The sequence below is a fragment of the Strix aluco genome, chromosome 4 (genome assembly GCF_031877795.1).
Source record: "Strix aluco isolate bStrAlu1 chromosome 4, bStrAlu1.hap1, whole genome shotgun sequence".
Taxonomy (NCBI): Eukaryota; Metazoa; Chordata; class Aves; order Strigiformes; family Strigidae; genus Strix; species Strix aluco.
Window position 1 is genome coordinate 82,705,364 of NC_133934.1, and position 22,226 is coordinate 82,727,589.

At 38.0% G+C, this 22,226-nt stretch overlaps 1 protein-coding gene across 1 annotated transcript in view; it reads left to right on the plus strand.

Moving 5' to 3' along the window:
• Window positions 1–22,226, plus strand: part of LRBA (LPS responsive beige-like anchor protein) — a 424,995-nt gene that overhangs the window by 94,250 nt on the left and 308,519 nt on the right. Inside the window, exons 32-34 of the mRNA XM_074821286.1 lie at window positions 11,557–11,690; window positions 20,566–20,644; window positions 20,912–21,045. Coding sequence (XP_074677387.1) covers window positions 11,557–11,690; window positions 20,566–20,644; window positions 20,912–21,045 — 347 coding nt within the window. The remainder of the gene's footprint in view (window positions 1–11,556; window positions 11,691–20,565; window positions 20,645–20,911; window positions 21,046–22,226) is intronic.

Consider the following 22,226-nt stretch of genomic DNA (forward strand, 5'->3'; position numbering starts at 1 on the left):
CTCTGCAGTTCTTGGCATGCTGTGTTATGCCACAGAAGACTGTGGAAATGAAAAATGACTGGTGATTGGGTTATACTTGAAGGACTTGAAGCCAGCACATCTTTATAAGAGTTAACTCTTGTCTCCATACATGTTACAGCTCATAAGCAATATGGTAAGAGCACCAATAAATTGCCTAGAAATGACTGCAAGAGTAAAAAAAAGATTAAGGGTGTAAGCTGTTCTTTTGTCTTTCCCGTTCTCCTCTTCCTAACTTAAGCACTTGCAGATGAGTGATGCTGTCCTGTGCATATTTAGTCAGTTTTAAAGGGCTCAGGAGATAAAAATGGACGTTAAATAACTCAGAGTAACAATGTGTAGATTAGCTTGTGTGTGTATTGATCACAAAGCTGTATATAGTTTCTGTTACTGGGGGCCTGCAAAAGAATACTGGGTTAGTAAGAGTTACAAATGGATTGAAAACAATGGAGTAATCGTCGAAGTGTCCTTCTGCCTGTAGAATGCTCCCGTGTTAATTTACGAAAATGCATCTGTGTTCTACCTTCTGGTGCTAAAGGTCTACATTAAATCTTTCAGGCTTCATTCAGCAAATATATCCCTAAACTGTTAGATTTGCTTTATTGTTATAATAGCTTTTAAAACTTTGTTTCATTTTCATAAATATCTGCCTTAATACTTAAATGCTGCGGTGGATTTAAAATGGAACATTGCTGCTTTGTTTTTCTTTCTTTTCTTTTTAGATTGAAATCCCTCTTTCCTGATGATAATTTTGATGTCCCCTACATCTCAGTCTCATTAGTTCCTTGTGTTCTCCCAAGTATAGCAGACCACATTGTCTTTTACTGACTTTTGCTTCTCCAGGATTCCCCAAACCAACAACAGAATGAAAGAAAGAATCCCCTAACACTTGCATTCTTGCCTCTAGAAAAGCCTTAGTCATATCCAGAAATTCTGCAGCTGCTCTGGTGCAAGGGGATCCCTTGTTACCATATCCATACCTTGTATCAGCAATAGCATGCTCAGCAGGGACAGGGAAATGATCTTACCCGTGCACTTGGCATTGGTGAGGCTGCCCCTCGATGACTGTGTTCAGTTTTGGGCCCCTCACTCCAAAAAGGCCATTGAATGACTCGAGCGTGTCCAGAGAAGGGCGACGAAGCTGGTGCAGGGTCTGGAGCACAGGTCTGATGGGGAGCGGCTGAGGGAACTGGGGGCTTTAGTCTGGAGAAGAGGAGGCTGAGGGGAGACCTCATTGCCCTCTACAGCTACCTGAAAGGAGGGTGCAGAGAGGGGGGATGAGTCTCTTGACCCAAGGAACAAGCGCCAGGACAAGAGGGAATGGCCTCAAGCTGCACCAGGGCAGGGTCAGACTGGCTCTTGGGAAGGATTTCTTTGCAGAAGGGGTTGTTGGGCGTTGGAATGGGCTGCCCAGGGCAGGGGTGGAGTCCCCATCCCTGAAGGGGTTGAAGAGTCGGGTTGACCCAGCGCTGAGGGATCTGGTGGAGTTGAGAACGGTCAGTGTGAGGTTAATGGTTGGACTGGAGGATCTTCAAGGGCTTTTCCAACCTAGATGATTCTGTGATTCATACCAGTAGCTGATCTGCTGCTTATTCCTCAACTTCCTCTGGCTCTGATGTCTTTGCAGTCTGTGGCTGCCTTGCTCAAACTAGGCATCTTAGCTGATTCAAAAAAGGAGTGCAGCTCTGCCAGGGGTATGGATTCAGCTGTCATGACATGTCTTCTCAACTCAGACTGCCATGTCACTAGTGGGGGCAGAGACGGTGGTTGTTGTTTGGCTAGATTAGACACAGATGGTGTATGCTAGTATTTGGCCCCCTTGCTGTTGTCTCAAAGTAAATGCTGTGTTGTGCTCGTGATGCTAAACAGGAGGACTTCTTTTGGGAGCAGTAGGAGGATGGAGGCGGAGGGGGAAAACTGGGAGAAGAGGGACACTGAATTAGAACTACTGCTGCCCAAGTGCTTTTAGCACTTCCCCATTGAGGCCTCTCATTGCTCTTTACAGCAAGCGGGCAGTCGATCTGAAAGAGCACAACGTTTTAGTCTGTGACTAATGTTTTTCCTCTGGAAATTCTTACTGTTCGTTGCTGAGTGGTAGAGCTTGGAGCCACAAAATAACATTTGTCTGGAGATCGGATACAGAAATGCATGTTGCATTTAGGAATTGTTTTTTGGAAACGAAGTGTTGTGCTGCCTGTGCAAATCTGATTTGGATTGGTGCAAAGCAGGTTAACTAGTCAGGAAGTAATTGAGTACTTGAAGTCCTGATACCTGACATAGGCAGATCACGCCTACAAAACCTTCTTATCAGAGGAAACTGCAGTTTAATTTGATGATATGTACATTAATGAGATGCTGGGCATTGGCAGCAGCCCTTCAGTCACGTGCAATTCTGTGTTCTTTTTTCTGTATAGTTACAAAGTCACTCAAACAATGGAAAAAACACTTAAAAGTTGCAGTGTGTTTTGTAAAGCAAGTTACTGAAAAGTTGAACTACTTGCTGGTTTGCCCTTGTACTTTTCCAGTGCCACACTGTCCCAGATGGACCTTTTGTCTCCTTTTCCCACCTCCGAAGTGCCAGTGGTTTGTAACCACAACTCTTAACATTCTCCCACTTAACCTTGAGACATAATTACTGGATCAGATACTGAAAGGAAGCCAGTCTGATGAAGGAACATATAGAGGAGTGAAAGGGGTGCATAGACTGAAGTAGTAGACAGCACTGTGCTTGTGAATGGAGGAGCAGAGGGCAGGGGGTTTTGTAGGGCTTTATGTAGCTACCTGGACTGCTCCACAGTGATACCTTGTGGGTATTAGTTTCCTGTGACTTTTTGTGTTTAGTGGGTGGGGCTAAATATGTGAGGAAAAGGTCATGAACTAGTATAAAATATTTTGTCCTTCAGCAGTTGCGCATGACCTTGGTATGTCAATGGCTCTGTGTTTCTAGGTGGCTTAATTTTTCATTTCCTTGCTTTTGTGGGTATGTCAAGTAGAGAAAAGTGTACTTGATGATGTAGAAGTTTTCTCTAGTCAATTCTCATCTGGTAGTGACATGCACAGTCTTGCATCTGTGGTAAATACATTGATCTGTGATAAGGTGTGTTGCTAACTAGCTAATAAATTAATCAAAAAGACAGAATAACTGAGTATATGAAACACGATTAGTTAATCAAAAAGACAATAACTGTGTATATGAAACATTTATATTTAAAATTATATAGACAGGAAAGTTTCATGACCACTTTTAGGTGCCTGTATATATATATATATATATAGTGTGACTGCTTAAAATACAAGATTATGCTCTGAAATGACACCTAGTGACAACAGCAGGAAGGAATTGTACAAGGGAGAGAAAAACCTTTTTACAAGAAACTGTAATAGAATTGGAAATAGTAGCTCTTCCCTGGAGTAGACAAAAATACTAAGGTACATTGGGCAAGTTTGGAAAAACAGGCTTTGGGATGCTCTCATTTTCTGTGTCTGGTTTGGGTTTAATATATTGTTTGATGGCAAACAAGTTCTGTGTGTTAACTTTTTTTTTCTTTTTAAAGACACTTTGTTAAAAGTTGTTCCCATGTAGCAGTTTACCAGCGAGGTATCTCTGGGAATTTCAAAGCATCTCTCTGATCCTGCATTTATCTCAGGAATGCTGTGTCAGAAATCAAAACGCTCCTCATATCTTAAGGATTATCAACTTCCCAGCCATAGCTGGAGAGTATACAGTAACAGCTATGTGAGTGAAACCTTACTGAAAGGCTGCCAGGTTGCAAGCTTTTGCAAACGCCTAGGTGTATGTGTTCATTCCCATGCCAAAAATCTTCCCCTTATCTTATGTGAAGATACAATCTTGTGATTAGTGGGTGCCAGGGGTTTATCATGATAAAGTTCAAGACTTGCGTTGGCTTTTTCCCAAGATCTGTAGGGACATGAAATAATGTTCCAATTTCAGTGTGTCCTAAACCAGCGGTTTTCTTATTTAGTAGTAATCTTGTAGAAAAAGAGGGGGGGGCTAATGCAAGCAAATTTAAATAAAACAGAAATAAGTATAACCAAAGCTTAGGATAAAAAAAAGAGATGATGTTTCTCTTCTGTTAGTTTAATAAAACCAGTAACCTATCACTTGCCATTTTTACTGTGCAATTTAAAATAAAACCTTGGTCTCTCCTGGCTTCTGCTGTTCTTTGTGGAAACATTCAATAATCATGTATTTACAGGAAAGCTGATGCTGAGGGTTCAGAGTAATAGAGGCTCTTAAATCATGGTCTTGCCCCATACAGCTTAAATCTGCAGCTATGCTGTAATTTACAGACCAGATATGTTAATAAGCTTATTTATCTTTTTGGAACATTGCCTATAAGCTGCTTAGGCTAAGCCTGTGTTTACACATTTGTCAGTCAGTGGTGTGCATGTACCTTTGTAATGGTTGTGGTATTTCAGTTAAATTTAATCAAAGCCCTTTTTTTTTTTAATGGAACGAGTACATTTTTAGACTTCATTGATTTGGGCCTCGAAAAGAATAAACTTGTAGACAAGATTAAGTCTACCAGGTATAGGTAGAGACAGAATATGAGAATGGGGGATCTGTAGATCAAGGCACATATGCTGTGGTGAGAAGCTCAGCTCTTTCGGTGCACCAACAATTTGCATTCTGCAGGGGCTGAAGAGGAAAACCATTTGAAGTCCTCTCCCTGACAAGCTGATTTTAAAGTTCTCTTACAAAATTGATTGTATTCTTTCTATCATCTCTTCTCTTCCCCACTTCCACCCCTCCGCCCACCCCGATCTCTCGTGGTTTTAAGAGTCTCTTATTCTTTCTTTCTCCTTGGGTATTTCAAGGGGGACATAAGAGAATGGGTATTATCTCCAGACAGCAGAGCCCATAGAATGACACTGACATGGCAAGCTGCTTTCCTGACTCACAAAGTAGAGGCAAAAATAAGTCTCTGATCCTCTTTATTGGTCTTTTGCTCATTGCATAGGAGCCCTGCAGTGGGCACCATTCTGGTAGCCTGGAACAAGACTAACTTCTTTTGGTTTTGAATTAAAACCATTATCCCATAGGGAAACAGACAAACTGTCACCTGTGTTGCTGTTCAGTGCTAAAAAATGGAACTCTGAGAATTAAATCTGTATAAATTCCTGTATGTCAAGAGGAATTAGAGCTCATGTAAGTATTTTTAAATTATAGTGAGGTCATCAGTTTGGCCTGGCCTGTGTTGTATTAGGAATATTTGACTCAAGCCCAAGAAAAATTTGTAACTTGAAATATATTTAAAATTAATTGCAGGCTTGCCAACTTTAAAAAAAAAAAAAAAAAAAAAAAGAAACATTTAGGAAAACGTACTCAAAAATCTAGGAGATATTTATAGGTAATTTGTATCTTTGTATTGAAACAGAAGAATCAGTGATCTGAAACCAAGAAAGCTTTCAGTAAGTAAATCCTTATAGAATTTGGCAGAATAGATCATTATTGTGTAAGGCTTTGTCTGTGATGGAAGTCAGTGTTCAGCTCAGTGGTCTGTGCTCATTCAGCAGTGAGTAATTGTCTGCAACACGAAGGCTTCTTACACTTCAGCATAATTGGGACTAATAACACACTGACCTTATGGCTAAGATGTATTTATGGTGGCTAGTTCTCATAATGCCTGACCTGTGTTTATCAGTTCATGTGCTGTAAATTCCTACTTTAAACCTTAAATAGTTGATTTTAAATTAAAAAAACCCAAACATCTAATATAGTCCTGTAAATGAGGCAGCTAAACTATCATTTTTACCGTAGTGCTTGAGGTCTGCTTGAAATACACTGTAAGAATATTTTTGTGCAATTTTTCTAGTTTATTTTATTTCTTCTGTGTCTGAATATATGGATGTTATAATATACAAATGTAACCCGAAAGTAGAGTCAATTGAAATGTGCAATAATGTGAATGTTAAGGAGTAAAATGTATTGACGGTTTTCTTCCACGTGACACGTCTCTACCCGTGTGTGAGGTTGCTTAATGTATGTTGTTATTCTGGTGAAATTAATGCATGGTTACAGATGTTTTTTAATTCATTATTTTTGTAGATCTGAAGGAAATATACTATAGGGCTACTTATTGGTGAATATTTTATTCATGTGTGTAGCAATATTTAACTTTGTAAGAAATGCTTATCAGTTTAGCTGCAAAAAAGGACTGTCTTATCTGTGTACTCTTTAAAAGCAAGTGCCCTATTACTTGAGAGAAGTTGAAAGCACATTAAGACACTTCTGACAAATTTACCTGATTTAATAATGTGCTAAACACTCCATCTTTTCCACATAGTTTGTTTACTACAATTTTTAATCTTGTTTTTTCCACTGTCTCATGCATTTATTTTACTTACATTACCATTTAAATAATCTTTTGAAAAAAGAACACAAAGGTACATTGATGGTTAATGGCAAATATTTCTGTTTGAACACAGTTGCGTTTTCACTTAATGTTCAGAGGAAATATCATATTACTACACAAAGAAGGAAAAATGTAGGAATTTTGGAATGTAAATAAACAAACAAACAAGACCGATGTTTATACCTCAAATATCTTTCCAGTATGTGGTAAATATGAATCCATATGTGATTGCCGAGCTGTACTTTCATACGTTGAAGAAGGCCTAGAAATGGGAGCTCCTAAAACAAATCCTGCAACTGTAGGTCACTGGTTGAAAGGGAAGACGTACCTAGTAATAAACATTACATTACAAATAATGCAGCAATACATAGCTATAAAGTAACTAGTTAAGATACTTTGACATTTTGTTTGTTGTTCTTGAACTGTTTTAGGGATTTTTTTTTGAGTCAGAAGGTCGTGGCAACTGACCAGAAGACAGAGAGAAAGTAATTCAGGGTTTGGGGTTTCTTTACATCACATTTTGGAACAATATCCAGCGATTCTTTGGGCTGTGTGCTTCAGACTGACACAGCTGTCAGCAGAAGGGACCTACTTTCTTCACCAGAATACTCTTTATTTTATTTTGGCTGGAAAAATCGGAATCATGTCAGTTGACTGTTGAAGATCACTATCTAAAATAACTTCTGCTCAGAGCTAGTCTGAGTTTTACCCTCAGTAAGTTTGCAGATGACACCAAGTTGGGCGGGAGTGTTGATCAGCTTGAGGGTATGGAGGCTCTGCAGAGGGGTCTGGCCAGGCTGGAGCGATGGGCTGAGTCCAATTGCATGAGGTTCAATAAGGCTAAATGCCGGGTGCTGCACTTGGGTCACAACAACCCCCAGCAGCGCTACAGGCTTGGGGAGGAGTGGCTGGAGAGCTGCCAGTCAGAGAGGGACCTGGGGGTGTTGATTGACAGCCGGATGAACAGAAGCCAGCAGTGTGCCCAGGTGTCCAAGAATGCCAATGGCATCCTGGTTTGTATCAGCAATAGCGTGGCCAGCAGGGAGAGGGAAGTGATCTTGCCCCTGTACTTAGCACTGGTGAGGCCGCCCCTCGATGACTGTGTTCAGTTTTGGGCCCCTCACTCCAAAAAGGCCATTGAATGACTCGAGCCGTGTCCAGAGAAGGGCAACGAAGCTGGTGCAGGGTCTGGAGCACAGGTCTGATAGGGAGCGGCTGAGGGAACTGGGGGGGTTTAGTCTGGAGAAGAGGAGGCTGAGGGGAGACCTCATCGCCCTCTACAACTCCCTGAAAGGAGGGTGCAGAGAGCTGGGGATGAGTCTCTTGACTCAAGGAACAAGCACCAGGACAAGAGGGAATGGCCTCAAGCTGTGCCAGGGCAGGGTTAGACTGGCTCTTAGGAAGTATTTCTTTGCAGAAGGGGTTGTTGGGTGTTGGAATGGGCTGCCCAGGGCAGGGGTGGAGTCCCCATCCCTGGAGGGGTTGAAGAGTCGGGTTGACCCAGCACTGAGGGATCTGGTGGAGTTGGGAACGGTCAGTGTGAGGTTCATGGTTGGACTGGAGGATCTTCAAGGGCTTTTCCAACCGAGATGATTCTGTGATTCTGTAGAAAACAGCTTTATGGTGAGTTGTTCAAAGCCACTGTTTTCTTCCAAAGTTCAGATTTTTTTAATGTGAAGGAGCAATTTTTCCAGCCTCTATACTGTTGCCTTTTATCTTGCAGAGTAATTGTGGAGCACAGCAGAAGTCTTTGGCTGTGGTGCATCATGAACACTGAATCCTTAAGCAAGCTTGAGGGGACCAAGATCTAACGTGACCTTCAAATATAGGAATTATTGTAGAATTTATGAAGCAGGTTTTTAATTTTTAAAAAAATTTTTTAGCTAAAAGCTAAAACTTTTTTTCAGTGGGATATTATAAGCAACCTAGGCTTCTCAGAAAACTTTGTGAGAGTCAGTGTCTCTTGCTCAAAGATGTGGTGGCTGTGTCTGGAACACACATGTGCACACCCGTGTGTACTGTTTATAAGGGAGCATACGTTCTGCTGTATTTCAACATCTGAAACCTGTGGTTACTCATTTTTATTCCTTGAATCAAAGCAAAAGGAATGATGTTGGGTAATTAAAAAAAAAAAAGCCTGCTAACAGCTCTACTTTGCAGCTGTGTACTAGTGTCATATTCCTGATGCTAGTAATCAGACAGTGATATCTTAAAGTGAAAAAGTAAATGCCATTGATACTGAAAATTACAGTGGAAGTATTAGAATATAATTCCTTTTTAATGTACTTCATTGGAAGTAAATTATTGAAGATGAGAGTAGCAACTGTATTTGTATTCCCAAACTTCTACAGGTTTGAAGGTGAGAAGGTACACAAAAGATCTTAAAAGACAAAAGGGACTACTGTGGTCATTTACTGCTGTCTGTCGCAGCCCAGGAATAAAACCAAAACTCTAATTCCTTTGCGTCTCTCCTTTGGTAGCTATAGAGAGTCTGGCAACTTGCTGAAACTACTCCCTCAGTGCAGCGACACTTAAGCACACTGAAGGTCAGTAGAAGTTTGCAGGAAGGAATGATAATATATAGTGTTGTGTCAGAAACAGCACAGAAAAATGGAAGGCTGTTGTAGCTGGGATTTCTTTTGTCTCCACTCATTGTCACTGCAGATGAGCAGTGTTAAGGTGACAGCTCCATCTGCACACAGGCTTCCCTGCTCCCATGCAGTTCCAGAACTGTTATTTGCCCTGTGAGGAGCTCCTTGTAGTAGTGCTAAAAATTACTCCTGTTCTAAAATTCCTTCTTGATCCTTCCAGCATGTTCATTTCTGTATTTTCATCTGAAAGGGGGCGGTTCTAATATATAAAATTAGTCGAAGATCAGCCATTTATGTATGAAATTTTTTAAGGTGTGGGTCTGGCTTGCCCTTTACAACTTAAAATACCACCTGTTTTGTAGCTCCTGGGGCTCTTAGTAGAGTCAGAGAGTAGGATCAGTAGCATTCATAGGCGTTCAGAGGGCACAGGTTTTCTAATTTGATGTTTTGAGAGAATTCTGATTGACTTTAAGCCCTGGAAACACAAAACTTCTCTAGAAGATTTGTTTTTACCCTCAAGGTAATTTGGTGTTTTCCAATTTAAAATTAATTACATGAACGATACGCTTTGAACAGACACTACGTATATGTGCATAATTGCCATCTGCATGTGCACCAAAATTTGTCACTAAATATTCTCCCGTATCACCTTGCATCCAATATAATGGTGTGTGTATTAGCAGGAAATGAATAATTGTTTCTGTAATTTAGAGGTTGTGCAAAGAAATATTTCCAGCTTGTGCTCTGAGATCTTGGAGTCCACATGAATAGACCTGTGTTTGTAATACGTCTGTATGATTTGGGTTCAATATTATTGATCAGTATTTCTTGAATTGGATAGCTATACAGTAAAGGAACTCAAAATCTGTGAAGGAAGACATCTGGGCTTCAGTGCTGGATTATGAATGTTGGAGAAATGTCCAAAAGTTTACTATGTGTGGGTGCATCTTATACTCAGTAAACTTTCCCAGCCCCTTCCAGGTATTTGAATCTGTGTTATAGAACAGTAGTAACAGTTTCCACGCAGTGTACGTCACAGAATCTTGAGTGAGAGGTCTCCTTATACCTGGGTGATGCAAAATTAATTGGTAATGTGGCTATAATTTAGAAGACGGTCTAAATATATGATTTTTTTTTAGTGCATTGTTCACATTTCAGGGAAACTGACAAGAACATACGAGCAAAATTCATGGTTTAGGCACAATATCTTGATTTGGGGCTCAGGTGTTGTGGCTTCTATTTTTTTAGTGTATAGTTAACATTAGCAGTCACCCTTATAATGATATGACATGTACTGCCTCCAAGTATGGTGCCTGCCTACTCCTGCTATTAGGGAGGGTTGATTTAATCAGTAATGTGGTCTAGGTTCTGTGACATCCTTTGCACTGAAGAAGGGAGTCAGATGCAGTCCTTTTTTCCCATTCTAGCGAAAACTATTTTAGAAATACTTGACAGAACTTCTGTGGTTGTTATTATCACACCTGAATTTGGGTCAAGTTTCTAAGTTACTTTATTTAGAAAATGAATATTTTAAAGCTATTAAGGGAATACTTTCAGTGTGTAGTTATAGTACTGTCAACAAAAGATGTGATTAAATAAATTGAATGTTGAAGATTTTCAGCTTACGGTTAACACCAGGTAATTAAAAGTAAGCGCTGCTGTGGGAGTGCATTATATATCAGCTGTACTCTTTACCTCATTAGCTGGGTTTTTGCATGTTTATGGAGCTAACTTGCAATTAAAAATGCCTTTAATGTATGCTTAACAAGGCCTTTTAGGTATTTGGAATAAAGTACTACAATTTAATTGAAATTGGTATAGCATAAATAGATGTCTTGGTAACATGTGAGATAAATCTCCATGCCTAACTCATCACTTTGCATCTTTTCCTCTTGTGTAATCTTTAATGCTGACAATAAGGCCTGACATTTAACTTGTATAAAAGATGGAGATTCTCTCTTCAACTCCTAAGGAATGTTTTGATTTGTTATATAAGTAAAACTTGATTGACGGGATATACTCAAATTCATGCCTTAGCAATATTTTTAAAATGTGTGAACGTTTGTGTGTGCACGTGAATATGTGTTAGGATGTTTGTAGCTGTAGTGCATCCTTCTTCAGTTAGTCTTCTGTTCTGCATTAGAATACCAATAGTAGTAGTTGTATACTGTCAAGGCAACCTTCAGTCTTGATAATGTACCTTAATGTTTTCATTTTGAATACTGTGATATCTTTTGTAAATAGTTGCCTGAAGTTTAAAACCGAATCTTAGTGAAACTCAGGTGAAAAGTAAAACCTACTTGCAGGTCATTTATCCTGCTGATCTTTTAACTGTGTGCTTGTTTGGCAGGGATTTTGCGGAAGTGGTTGAGATATTTAAGTGTGATGTAAAAACTAAACAAGGGTGAAGTGTCCTTTAGGTTAGGCAGATTGCCAGAGATGATGGAAAAAGAAAACAGGGAAGGAACGGTACTTTTGCAGGACATAGAAGTGTATGTGCTCGATGTGTAAGTAAGGATCATGCTGTGTGAGCCTTCCTACAGTATTATTTACTGTTTGTCTTCACCTAGGAGTGTTGTTGTACCACCGAAGAAATCCACCATTTCCTCTTCTACAGCTGCTATGGGCATTCCTACAAATGCTGTCAGTGTGGTTTCTTCCTTAGATTCAGCCCAAGCCCTGGATTTGTCAGGAGAATCTCCCGGTGAGTAAGGGTAAATTAAACAACTTCAATCCCAACCCTCCTTCTTTTGCTTCTCCCTCCCTCACCATTCACTCTGAATACAAACAAACAAGTTTTTTGTTACGTGGTTTTTGTGATGGGTTTTGTGAAGGTGAGATGTTTTTCAGTAGTTATCCATATCTCAAAACACTGTAGGTGAGAACAGTTGTTTTTCAGACATTAAGTTGTTAGTTGCCTTCCATGGTAATACTGATTAGTGTGTATATATTTTATCTGTCTATATATGAGTCTTGCTTATACTAAGAATATTGATACTTACTGCTGGTTTATTTTCTTGGGGGAAAATGTGCCAATAATCTTGGAAGATGGTGTTTTACGCTTTATTTATTTTTTTTAAACTACTGGAGTGCACGTGGTATAACATGTCCTAAATTATCAAGTCAGACAAAAGGACCTTTGAGACATTCGTATCCTGCATATTACTTTGTCTATATCTGTAATATGCCCTCATCTAGCAGGTTGCAGGCCTGCATTTGGTATTTGTGCCTCTAACAAAGACCAGTAACAGATACTTTGCAGGGAAATAGATGTGACTCTAGATTAAACTGGACCAATTGTCAGTGACATTATATGGGTTCACTGATTATAAGAATTCATCCTTTTTAATATTTTCGGAGAGTTTATCCCAGTGATCATTTTCTTTTTCCTAGTTTTGATGCTGTAGTTACACAAATGTAAAAAATAACCTGCTTAAAAATAAATAAAAATCCCCAAAGTAGTGTTGTATTAAAAAAAAAAGCTTTGCTAAACCTTTAGGGGTTCTCCTTTTGCCTTCATCTGGCAGAACAAATGCAAATGTCTGAGCAATATTTGTCGTAATTCCAAGATTTCTCACAGTTTTTGTAAAGCAGGCATACTATGTTAACTTGTGTTTAGTATAAATACAATGTATTCTAAAGACTACTTTTTGCTACAGACTTTTTGTATGTAAAATATAAGCTTATATATAAATTGTAGCGTATTTGTTCAAGGATATATGTCTTAGTGCTAAGTAGGACTGAAAATTATATACAAGTGTTTCCAATAGCTTTAGCCTGAGGTCAAATTCAGTCTTGATGCTCAACTAATTGCTTTGGACAGTTTTTTCAGTGGGGACAAAATTGAGTAGGTTGTTTAGAAGCAAGTGGTCCTTTGAACCCATAGTCTCCCTGGTCGTTCTGTATGCGATAAATGGTGTTTAACCTTATATGCTGTGTCAAAGGCATGCTTTTCTACTTAGCCGTGTTTAAGTCACAAGGCTGTGTAGGATCTCATAATTGTTTGTGTCCCTGAAGTTTAAAGTCAAGATTTAGAACTGCTTTGCATCTTAATCAAGGAAATCTCAATCTATGCCTGATTATTGGTGTTTCTTTTCAATGTTTGAGTTTCTTGCTTCCTGTTTTTATGAACTTACATCCAAATTGCAAAGACTGAGGAAAAAAAAATGTAATTTGTTGCCATGTCCTCTAGTTTCTGGGTGTCTCAAAGATATTTGTTGCCATCTTCAACTGCCCATTGCATTTCTTGGGAAAATCAAAAAGGTTTTGTTCCAGCCACGATAAAGGAAAAGAAAAGCTACTGGAATCTAATATGGTCTTATTCTTTGCAAAAGGGAGAATCCATTTTGTCACTGAAATTGCAGGAGGTAGCACTACACTAGTCTAGGAGTAATGTTTGGACTAGAAAAATTAGCTGTGTTTTAAAATGTCACAGTTCTTTGGGGAAGATTGGCTCTGAGCAGCTAATCTGTTTTAAAAACAATAAAACCTTACCTACATTGAAATTGTTTAAAATAATTGCTAATTTGTTAACTTCTTACTGGTTTACCCAGGTTAGATGTGGGCTAAATTATTACAATTTCTGAAGTCAGTATTCACTTTTAATTGAAATAACAGATGAACATTGATTTTCAGATTTAGTCAATCTTTTAAGAACGTATGGAAGAAAAAATAAGTGTTCCTGTGCCTGTTGAATGTATAAGAAATCCAGACAATAAACAATACTGATGTAGTTTGTAACTGTGTGACTTCAAGCATGTCTGGGAGTTTTGGCAAAAATCGGACATGTAATCTGAACTGATATGCATAAAAAGAAACTAATCGGGATTAAAAATAGTAGACATGTTTAGACTGGCAATCTAATTAATTAAAAGAAAAAGTAAAGGGATAAATGAAATCATGCCTTAAACAGATTAAAACGTGAGACTGTTTCTTTTTTCCCCAGTAAAATAATGGCATGGAAACAAAAATTTTGCAGCGTTGGAGTGGTTTAGGCTTGTTGCTCATGTAAATTGCATGCATTTATGGTTGTAATAAAGTACTGTATAAGGCATTTAACTTTTTTATTTAAGGATAGAAGTAGCAATAAGTGAGCTTCCTATAAAACCAAAATATAATATATATAGGTTTCCCCTGAGTTCAAATCACATGTTCTTTCACTAATTTTTGTTTTCATGCAGCAGAGAATCAATACATTGTTCTCACTTTTTTCAGCTAACATTTATTGTAATTCTATTTACTTTTGTAATTAAGAAAAAAAAAAGTCCTTTTTAAAGTGCTGAGACTAGGGATTTATGTAGTGAATATAAATTTGGGGCTTTTTCACATTTTATATGAAGGCTATTTATTAAACATTATTGCTACGTTTAAAAATACATTTCAGCTGTTTTTTTTTCTAAAGTCAAAGAATTTTTTAAAGTGAGTTTTGTATGCGTTTATTTGATATGTTTTAAAAACTGATCAAGCAAGCAGAACCGTAATAGAATAACATATAATACTTTGCTGTGGAGACTTGAGTCAATTTACTCCAGAACAGAGATGAAAGGGAGATACAGACATTAAAATGGGATTAAACAGCAAGTAATAGTGTTTTAGTTGTAATGTTTTCATAAGCATAATTTGGGAATAGATTTTATGTAGTAGGTGAGATCCTCCACTGTGGAAGTGATGTCAAAATTGCTTGGTCAGGGTAGGATCAGTGTTGAAATATTGGTCTATGTGGTTCCAGATGCCTCTGTTGCTATTTGTGTGTGCTCAGAATTTATCAACCTCTTTCCCAATATTTTTTCCTGAAGTTTGCATCTTGCCTGTAGCTCAAGGTCTGTGAGTATCTTGGATATTTGACCCTTAAGATTGTCTTAAGCTCATATCAAGTGGATGTGATGTGTCCTAGCCTACCAAATACAAAATGTTGACAAGTTGGAAAGATAACCATCTAAGCTCACCCTGTTGCTCTAAGACTTTGAAAGAGGGTGAAAACATGATTTGGCCGCAGACAGACTGGCCTTTTTGCAGGAGGAATTTCTTCATCTTTACTCATTCAAGCCTCAGAGTATTTTGTAGCACAGAAAGCCTTTCCTGAATACAAATGTGACCCTGGTGGGCTAAACTTGCCTGTCAGTCCGTTGCCAATGGCTGATATTTGGGTTGTTAGTCTGCTGGAATTGCCACTCCAACTGTTGAAAGATCTTGGAAATGAATGGAGAAAATAAAGCCCCTTCATCGCCCGTGTTGAGCCAGTCATTTGTCTCTTACGGAGGGTGGTTTTGAGCAAAAGAGCATATTTACTAGCAACAATCTAAGGAGGAGGAATTTACTCTAGTTGTTTCTTCCTTGGATTGGCTTATAGGCTGAATGCGAGACTTGATGCAGAGATTTTACGTGTGCTGTGTCCAGGAAGGGCTATTGGAAAGGCAAGACTAATGTTTGGCTAGGCAGGACTTGGTGAATTTGTCTGAGCTATGGTGAATATGCTTGTATTTTTGTCACTTAAGTTTTCCTCTTAAATGTTTTTATTACAGTTGTAATGTTCTAAAGTGCTGTGAACGTTTTTGATCTCTTTTGCAGTTCTCTCTGATGCTCCAAGTTTGTTTCTGTAGTTGAAGGATTTCACATGAGTTTTATTAGTGCTTCACTGTAAAGAATGCAGTTTTGAGGCTTTCACTGTTCAGTTTGCAAATGGTTGTTCAACTATAATTTTTATAAAGAAGGAATATGAAAAGTCTGTAGGAAGCAGGAGGGAGTTGCATCTTGTCCTTACTCTGAATGTAGAAAACACTCAGAAGTTCCACTCAATTTCTGTTGCCTGCCTCTTACTTTAGGTTCTTTGACTTCTACTTGTTTTGCCTCTGAGCCACACAGAGTTGCCAGCAGGTTTTCTGCTTCTCCTGAGCAGAGACATGGGCTGTTCCTCAAAGTGTGAAGTCATAAACCAGGCCATGTTAAAGGCCAAAGTGAAAAAGGAGGTGATGCTTGGAAGAAACTTGGGTAATAAGCAGCAACAGGAGATAAAAAAGGAGTTGACTCCTGAATTCTAGTCCTACCTATAGGAAAATGTAAATTTTCTCCCCCAGCTCTCTTGTTTTGCAAAGAATGATATGCATTGATTTTTATACATAGATGAAAATAACCTTGAAGTCTCACAATAAAGTTAGTTAGCGGGAGACAAGCTAAAGTAAGAGAAATGAATGTGAAGTGAGTTCCATCAGTGCAAAGGTCATTTAAGAAATTCACCGGATTATAGTAACTATTTCAAAGAGAATTCCAATTTTACAGTGGCAGTAGTTAGAGGCTAGTTACCAAAGCAGAATGACACTTTAAAAAAAAATCTCAAATGCTAATGTTATGCATGGAAATGGTTTAATGCTGCTTCAGTATAAAAACTGTTTTAAAGCAACTTCTTTTTAGAGAGTGCAGCATTGTTTTGTGAAATCTGTTTTGGTTTAACGTACAGATGTGTTTATGTAACAGCTCCCTTATATTAGCTTGTAAAACCTTTCATTGTAGTCTTGCATTGTACACTTCCAGCCCCAGAAGCGTATTTTTGAATGAGCTCATTATTTTACTGGATGCTCCTTTCATAAAGGGCATCGGTGTATTTATGTATGGTAGGTCTGTTGTACAAAATTAAGAGGTATGGTTATTTAATTCAAATCTCTGTTTTTTATTTTTTACTTTTTTACTTCATCTTCATCCTCCCAGAGTAAAGCATATCATGCACCGCTTGTGTGTTGCCAACCATACTTTGTGAGTGTATATGTAAAAGCATAAGGATCTTACACAAGGAGTTTCTTTAACAATATTTTATTGCTAGAGACATTATTTGTTTAGACTCTTGGGGACCTTGAATAAACAATAAGGTTTCACTGTAAGGGTGCTAGACAGATGATCTATTTGCATTTTCTTTTATGTTCTTGCAAATGTCTGTAAAACTGTCAGTTTGAAGGAGCCAGTTTATCAGTGAGAGGATAAGGAAGAGATAAGTCAGTTTAGTTCCACATGTTTGAAGTAGCTACTGCACTTACCCACATGTCTGTTGTGGATGAAAATATGCTACTGAAGTATTTTCATTTTTTTTACTGAAGGCAGAAAAAACAGTGGAATAAAAAGCCACTTCTGAGTTAAAGTCAAAAAAGTACTTCCACTAAACAAAATTTGAATGCAGAAATCACTATGCCTAATCCAAATAAAAAAACCCCCTGAAATTCTCATCTGTGACAAATCTGAGATTCACCCCTTTTGGTGAAATGTATCTGCGTTTGGAATGTGGATTTAGGTGATGATAAGCGTGAAGAAATTCAGGCCATAAATATCCTTATATAATCTTCAAAAAGAGTATCAGTTTATATAGGTGCCTGCCTTATGCTGTTGTCAAATTCAAATTATCGGTGTTTTTTCAGTTATGTCTATATTTAAAGTTAATTTTATAAAACTTCATAGTTTTATATTTATACCTAAGCTGTTATTCACAACTTATTTTGATTTCTAGAGGCAAAAAATCATGTCCTATCTGTGTTGTCAGTGATTTCCTTTACTTTCCATTCTAACCATTTTTATCCGTGCCATTGTGTGTAAAAACTGAATACCAACCAAAAACCCTAATGCATCCCACAAAATAAAACAAACAACAAAACCCCCAAGTTACCCCGGATAGAGTGTATGTGTCTCTATTAGACTCGCGATGGCTCTTATGCCCTTTCATTGTCCTTGCAGATGTTTTCCTTGAATTTTTTTCTGTTTTTTTTCCTTCAGTTATTTTGCTTGTGGCCTAAATATTGCATTGGATTATTTTAATCTCATTTAATTGTAAAACTCATGCTACTATGCTGCACTCTTTAAGTCTTATTTTTCACTGTTAAATTGATCCTTGATTTTGCTAAGCATTTTATAGGATTTTAGTTGTATATACTCTTGAATTTCTAACATACTCAATATTTAGTGGATTACTGGTCACAGATTTTATATATAATAAAAACATGCAAACATTTATATTAGAAGACTTTCTCTGTGTGCAATCTGCATGTTGAGAGGACTTTCTTATTTTGGAAGGCTTTGGATTTTCAGTTTTATACTCTGTTGGGCTACCCAGATCAGTGTGCTGGTTTCCCCTTATGGATGGTGTATGGGCTTAAGTCCATTACTGGGCATGTGGATTTAGGAATATTTTCAAGTTAGAGGGCCTTGTTCAATCAGAATAGGGATGTTGGGCTTTAGGGAGAAAGCTGGGAATTCTAGTGAATTTTTTTAAATATAAAGGTTATAATGAAAATGAAAGAATTGCTTTAAAGTCTTAATCCAACAGGCAGCATACTTACTGTGCATACTTAAGTATGAATGTGTGTGTATTTAAAAAAAAAAAAAGACTGTAGCAAACAACTGGAGCCTTTGGAACTGCTGAATCAGGTGGCTTGTTGCCTTCTGTGGCCTTTGTTTTGTTTTTCTATACAGGATGCTCCATTCTAATTTTTGGCATATCCCTTGACTGCTTTTCCTCTGGGAACACAGAAAATACTTTCTGGTGGTTTGACTATGGAATTATAGCCATGAAAATATTGAAAATATTTACAGAATCTAGCCATCACTGTTGAAACTTTCAGAAACATACCTTTGATTTGCCTTTATTAGATAAATTATTTAGGAAGTTATGCCCAGAAGATTTGGATTCCACCTTGTTTTCAGTCAACACTTTGTTCCCCACTTTCTTGTCCTTCATTTTATATGGCTCACTCAAAATTTCTTTTTGACCCTGTCATCCCATACAAAAATCAAAATAAGAGCTTCATGCCGAATTTATGAAGAGTGTAAGCGAATCATATTCACAAAGATATCTCCTACCTATGAAGAAAGAAAAATAAGAGCAAAACTTTTCACCGTTTTGATGCATTAGTTTAATTTATTAGTTTCTGTGCTGCCTGTGAATCAAGAGAAAAATATCTTCCCCAGATGGGGGTGGGGAAAAAACTCTAACCCACGAAAACCCAGCGCTTCTGAGGGAAAGGTCTGTGTGCCAGCGTTTTGGAGCAAAAGTTTGAAATTTGACAGGAGAAATAAACTTAGTATCTCATGGATCTGTCTTTGCCATCTTTTTACAAGTCTATTCCACTTCAGTCAAGTATAAAGACTTTGAAAAGTTGCAGTTGACATGTTTTGGTAGACATTTTCAAGATTTTAGCAGCTTATTTCCAGAGAGGTTGCATTTAACTGAGCTCACTCAAGTGTAGGTGGGACAATCAGGAATTTTTCTATAGTTATAGTTCTGAGAAGGGTCATGTCTCAGTGTGGTAGATGCGAGAACTGAAATGATTAAACTCTTTTCTTTCATGCTTTTTTCTTTTTCTTTTTTTTTTTCCTTCTTTCCCCCTTTCCAGCAGCATAAGAATCTGAAACTGGCGAGGTGAGAGGAAAGAGAATAGGACAGGGTGTAAGGTTGGAAAGAGATAGGATTGCAGATGGACTAGAAGCAGCCATGCTCCTGGGAAATACACAGAAATCTGTCTGCTAAGATTCATTCCTCTCTATAGTTTGGAATGCAATGCAAGATTTGTGAGTCACCATTCCTATCCTGGCAGCAAATATCTGTGAAATCTCTGGCTGTCTTGCTTACCCCCTCTTCATCATTGCTAATACCAATCCATACTGCAGTATGGAGGTTGTATTTCTCTTCATATACTGAACAGCAGAATTTAGTATTTACAGATTCCGACTCTGCTGATGAGAGCCATGTAGTGTCAATTTGACATAACACAATTGCATTTTTTTTTTTTGTAAGCGTAGAATACATAAATGACCCAGTCTTCCCTATCAACCTTTGAATAATTGATGTGGCAAAGTTAATAACTCATAAATGAGGTTATACCACTGCCATCATGCTAATGATGCTGGAAGTGCAATGGAGAATTTTATCATAGCTGTCTTTGTCAGAGTCCCAGTGTTGCAAAAATTTAAGCCAGGCTGTTGAAAATACCCACTCATTTTGTATTCTGCTTCATTTTGACACAAATATGTTTCAATTTATAAAAAAAAAAGGGGGGGGGGGGGGGTTCTGTGCAAGTTACTTGAAATTGAATAAACACTTCCAGTCACCAAAAGAGATGCTATAAAATGTTACCATTTGGCTTTATAGTAGTATAGTTTAGTTGTATTAGTATATACTAGTACACTACAGGAGTATTAAGGGTGTGAGACATTATTTGTATTCACTGCTTAAGGTTGTAAGCGTTCCTAAATTTCTTCAGAGACAATCATGACTTATAAGGCCAGAAAGGATCACTGCAGTCATCTGACTTCCTTCACAAAGCAAACTACAAGGCTTTCTGGAATTACTTTCTATTTGTGCTAGAGCACAATTTTAGAAGCTTGCCATGGCATATGTGGTAAATATGAATGTAAATAAATAGGAGTCATATGACAAAAAATTTTTTGAGGTACAAAGGGGTGAAAGGGTTCACCTAGTTCTCACACACACTTGAAAACCATGGTTTCTCAGAGGTTGGGCTCAAGGCTTTAGTTTCTGGTCCAGGTGTCTAACTTCTGGCATGTTTTTTTTATATAATTCATTTAATTATTACTTTCTCTTGTAGGAAGGGGATCATCTAATTCAAAATTGCCATCTGTCCCTACAGTTTCTTCAGTGCCTGAGGATTCTGCTTCAAATATGAGGTAACTTCAATTGAACATCTGAACAGTTGTGCTGTGGCTTATGTTTTTGATATTACAGTTGGACACTCTGATTCTACATCACTTAAGAATGTTGTTTTGCTGGTGTTCAATACTTAATGAAAGTTTGGGAAAATATGAGTGTTGGGTTATTGATTCCTTCTTATACATGTATATCACTTAAACATTGCCAAAAACTATACTCCTTTCTATAAAATTTCAGCAAGTTCCCTTTTATTTTTTTTTTAATCACATGTATCTCTCTACTAGTATTACAGACAGGCTTGAACATGCTTTGGAAAAAGCTGCCCCACTTCTGAGAGAGATTTTTGTGGATTTTGCTCCCTTTCTTTCTCGGACTCTTTTGGGCAGCCATGGGCAGGAGTTGCTGATAGAAGGTACAAGTAAGTTTCCATTTTTAAACAGCTTTTTTTACGTGTGCTTTGTTTTACGTTGGAGACTTAAAATTTCTGGGTGTTTTTTTTTCTGCTGGCTCTGCCTTAGAAGCTTTGTTCCTGCCTTCCCACACAGTGCTGTCCACTGGATTTCACGGACTCCTGTTTCTTCAGTCTGTAGTTCTTTGAGGTCATTGTCATTGCCTCCATCTTTGCCATCTCTGCTACCTCTTTGCCTCCATTTAATCTGATAATTTCCTATATCTCATTATATGGGACCAACTGTGGTTGTCTTTTCCTTAGTTTTCCAGCTCTTCCAGGGAATTGTTCCACAGAAGGTGGTGTATGAAATGTTTGATGAGCTTTAAACAGAAAACTTGGTGTCAGGGTCAACACTTTGGTACAAAATAAAGTACATAGTGTAGAAAGTTAAGTACAAAGACCTTGCATTTTTACTGTGATAGCGTAACAAAAGGCTTCTTGGGAACTCTGTCAGCAGAGCATGTTGTGGTGTATCTCTTGCATGTGAATCTTCTTCTCTCTCTTTGGTTTCCAATTGGAAGGCAGTCATACAGGGAAGAGGAGTACGCTGTCAGTATTGAGAAGAATTCTCTGGTGCTTCTGAGAAGATGAAGATTTCTGGTTCCCAACAACGATCATGGCTCTTCCTGATGTTGCCTTAAAATGATTGAGCTTGAGATGATTAAGTTTTCTTTCTACTAGTGGGTTTCTCTCTGTTTAAAAGTGAGGCTCAGTTCTGCAATGCAGACGTTAATGTTCTCAATCTTAAGTCACGTTAATTGGAGCACTGCATTTAGTAGTGAACATCAGATTTTCAATTTTCTCATAATTTGGTTATATCATACAAATAGCTTTGTTCACTGATTTTTAGAATGAAAATTGCAGTGTTTGTCCAGTTTTAAAGCAATGAATTGAATTAGGGCCTAAGCTTGTTGCAGCTTCCAGTGATGTGCATTCCCATGTTAGTTGATTAACTTGAGCTGATCGCTTGCACATGAGCTGTATTTGCATTAATAGATCTAGTTGCTTCCTGTGGAAATAAAGTTTTTTTTTAAAAACATTTTTGAAACTACTTGTTTTGTGAATGAAGACAGGCATCCTGTATGTAGTGCTGAATATGGTTCATTGTCAGAAACATTAATTAGAGTATCAAACACGTGTAAGTGTTT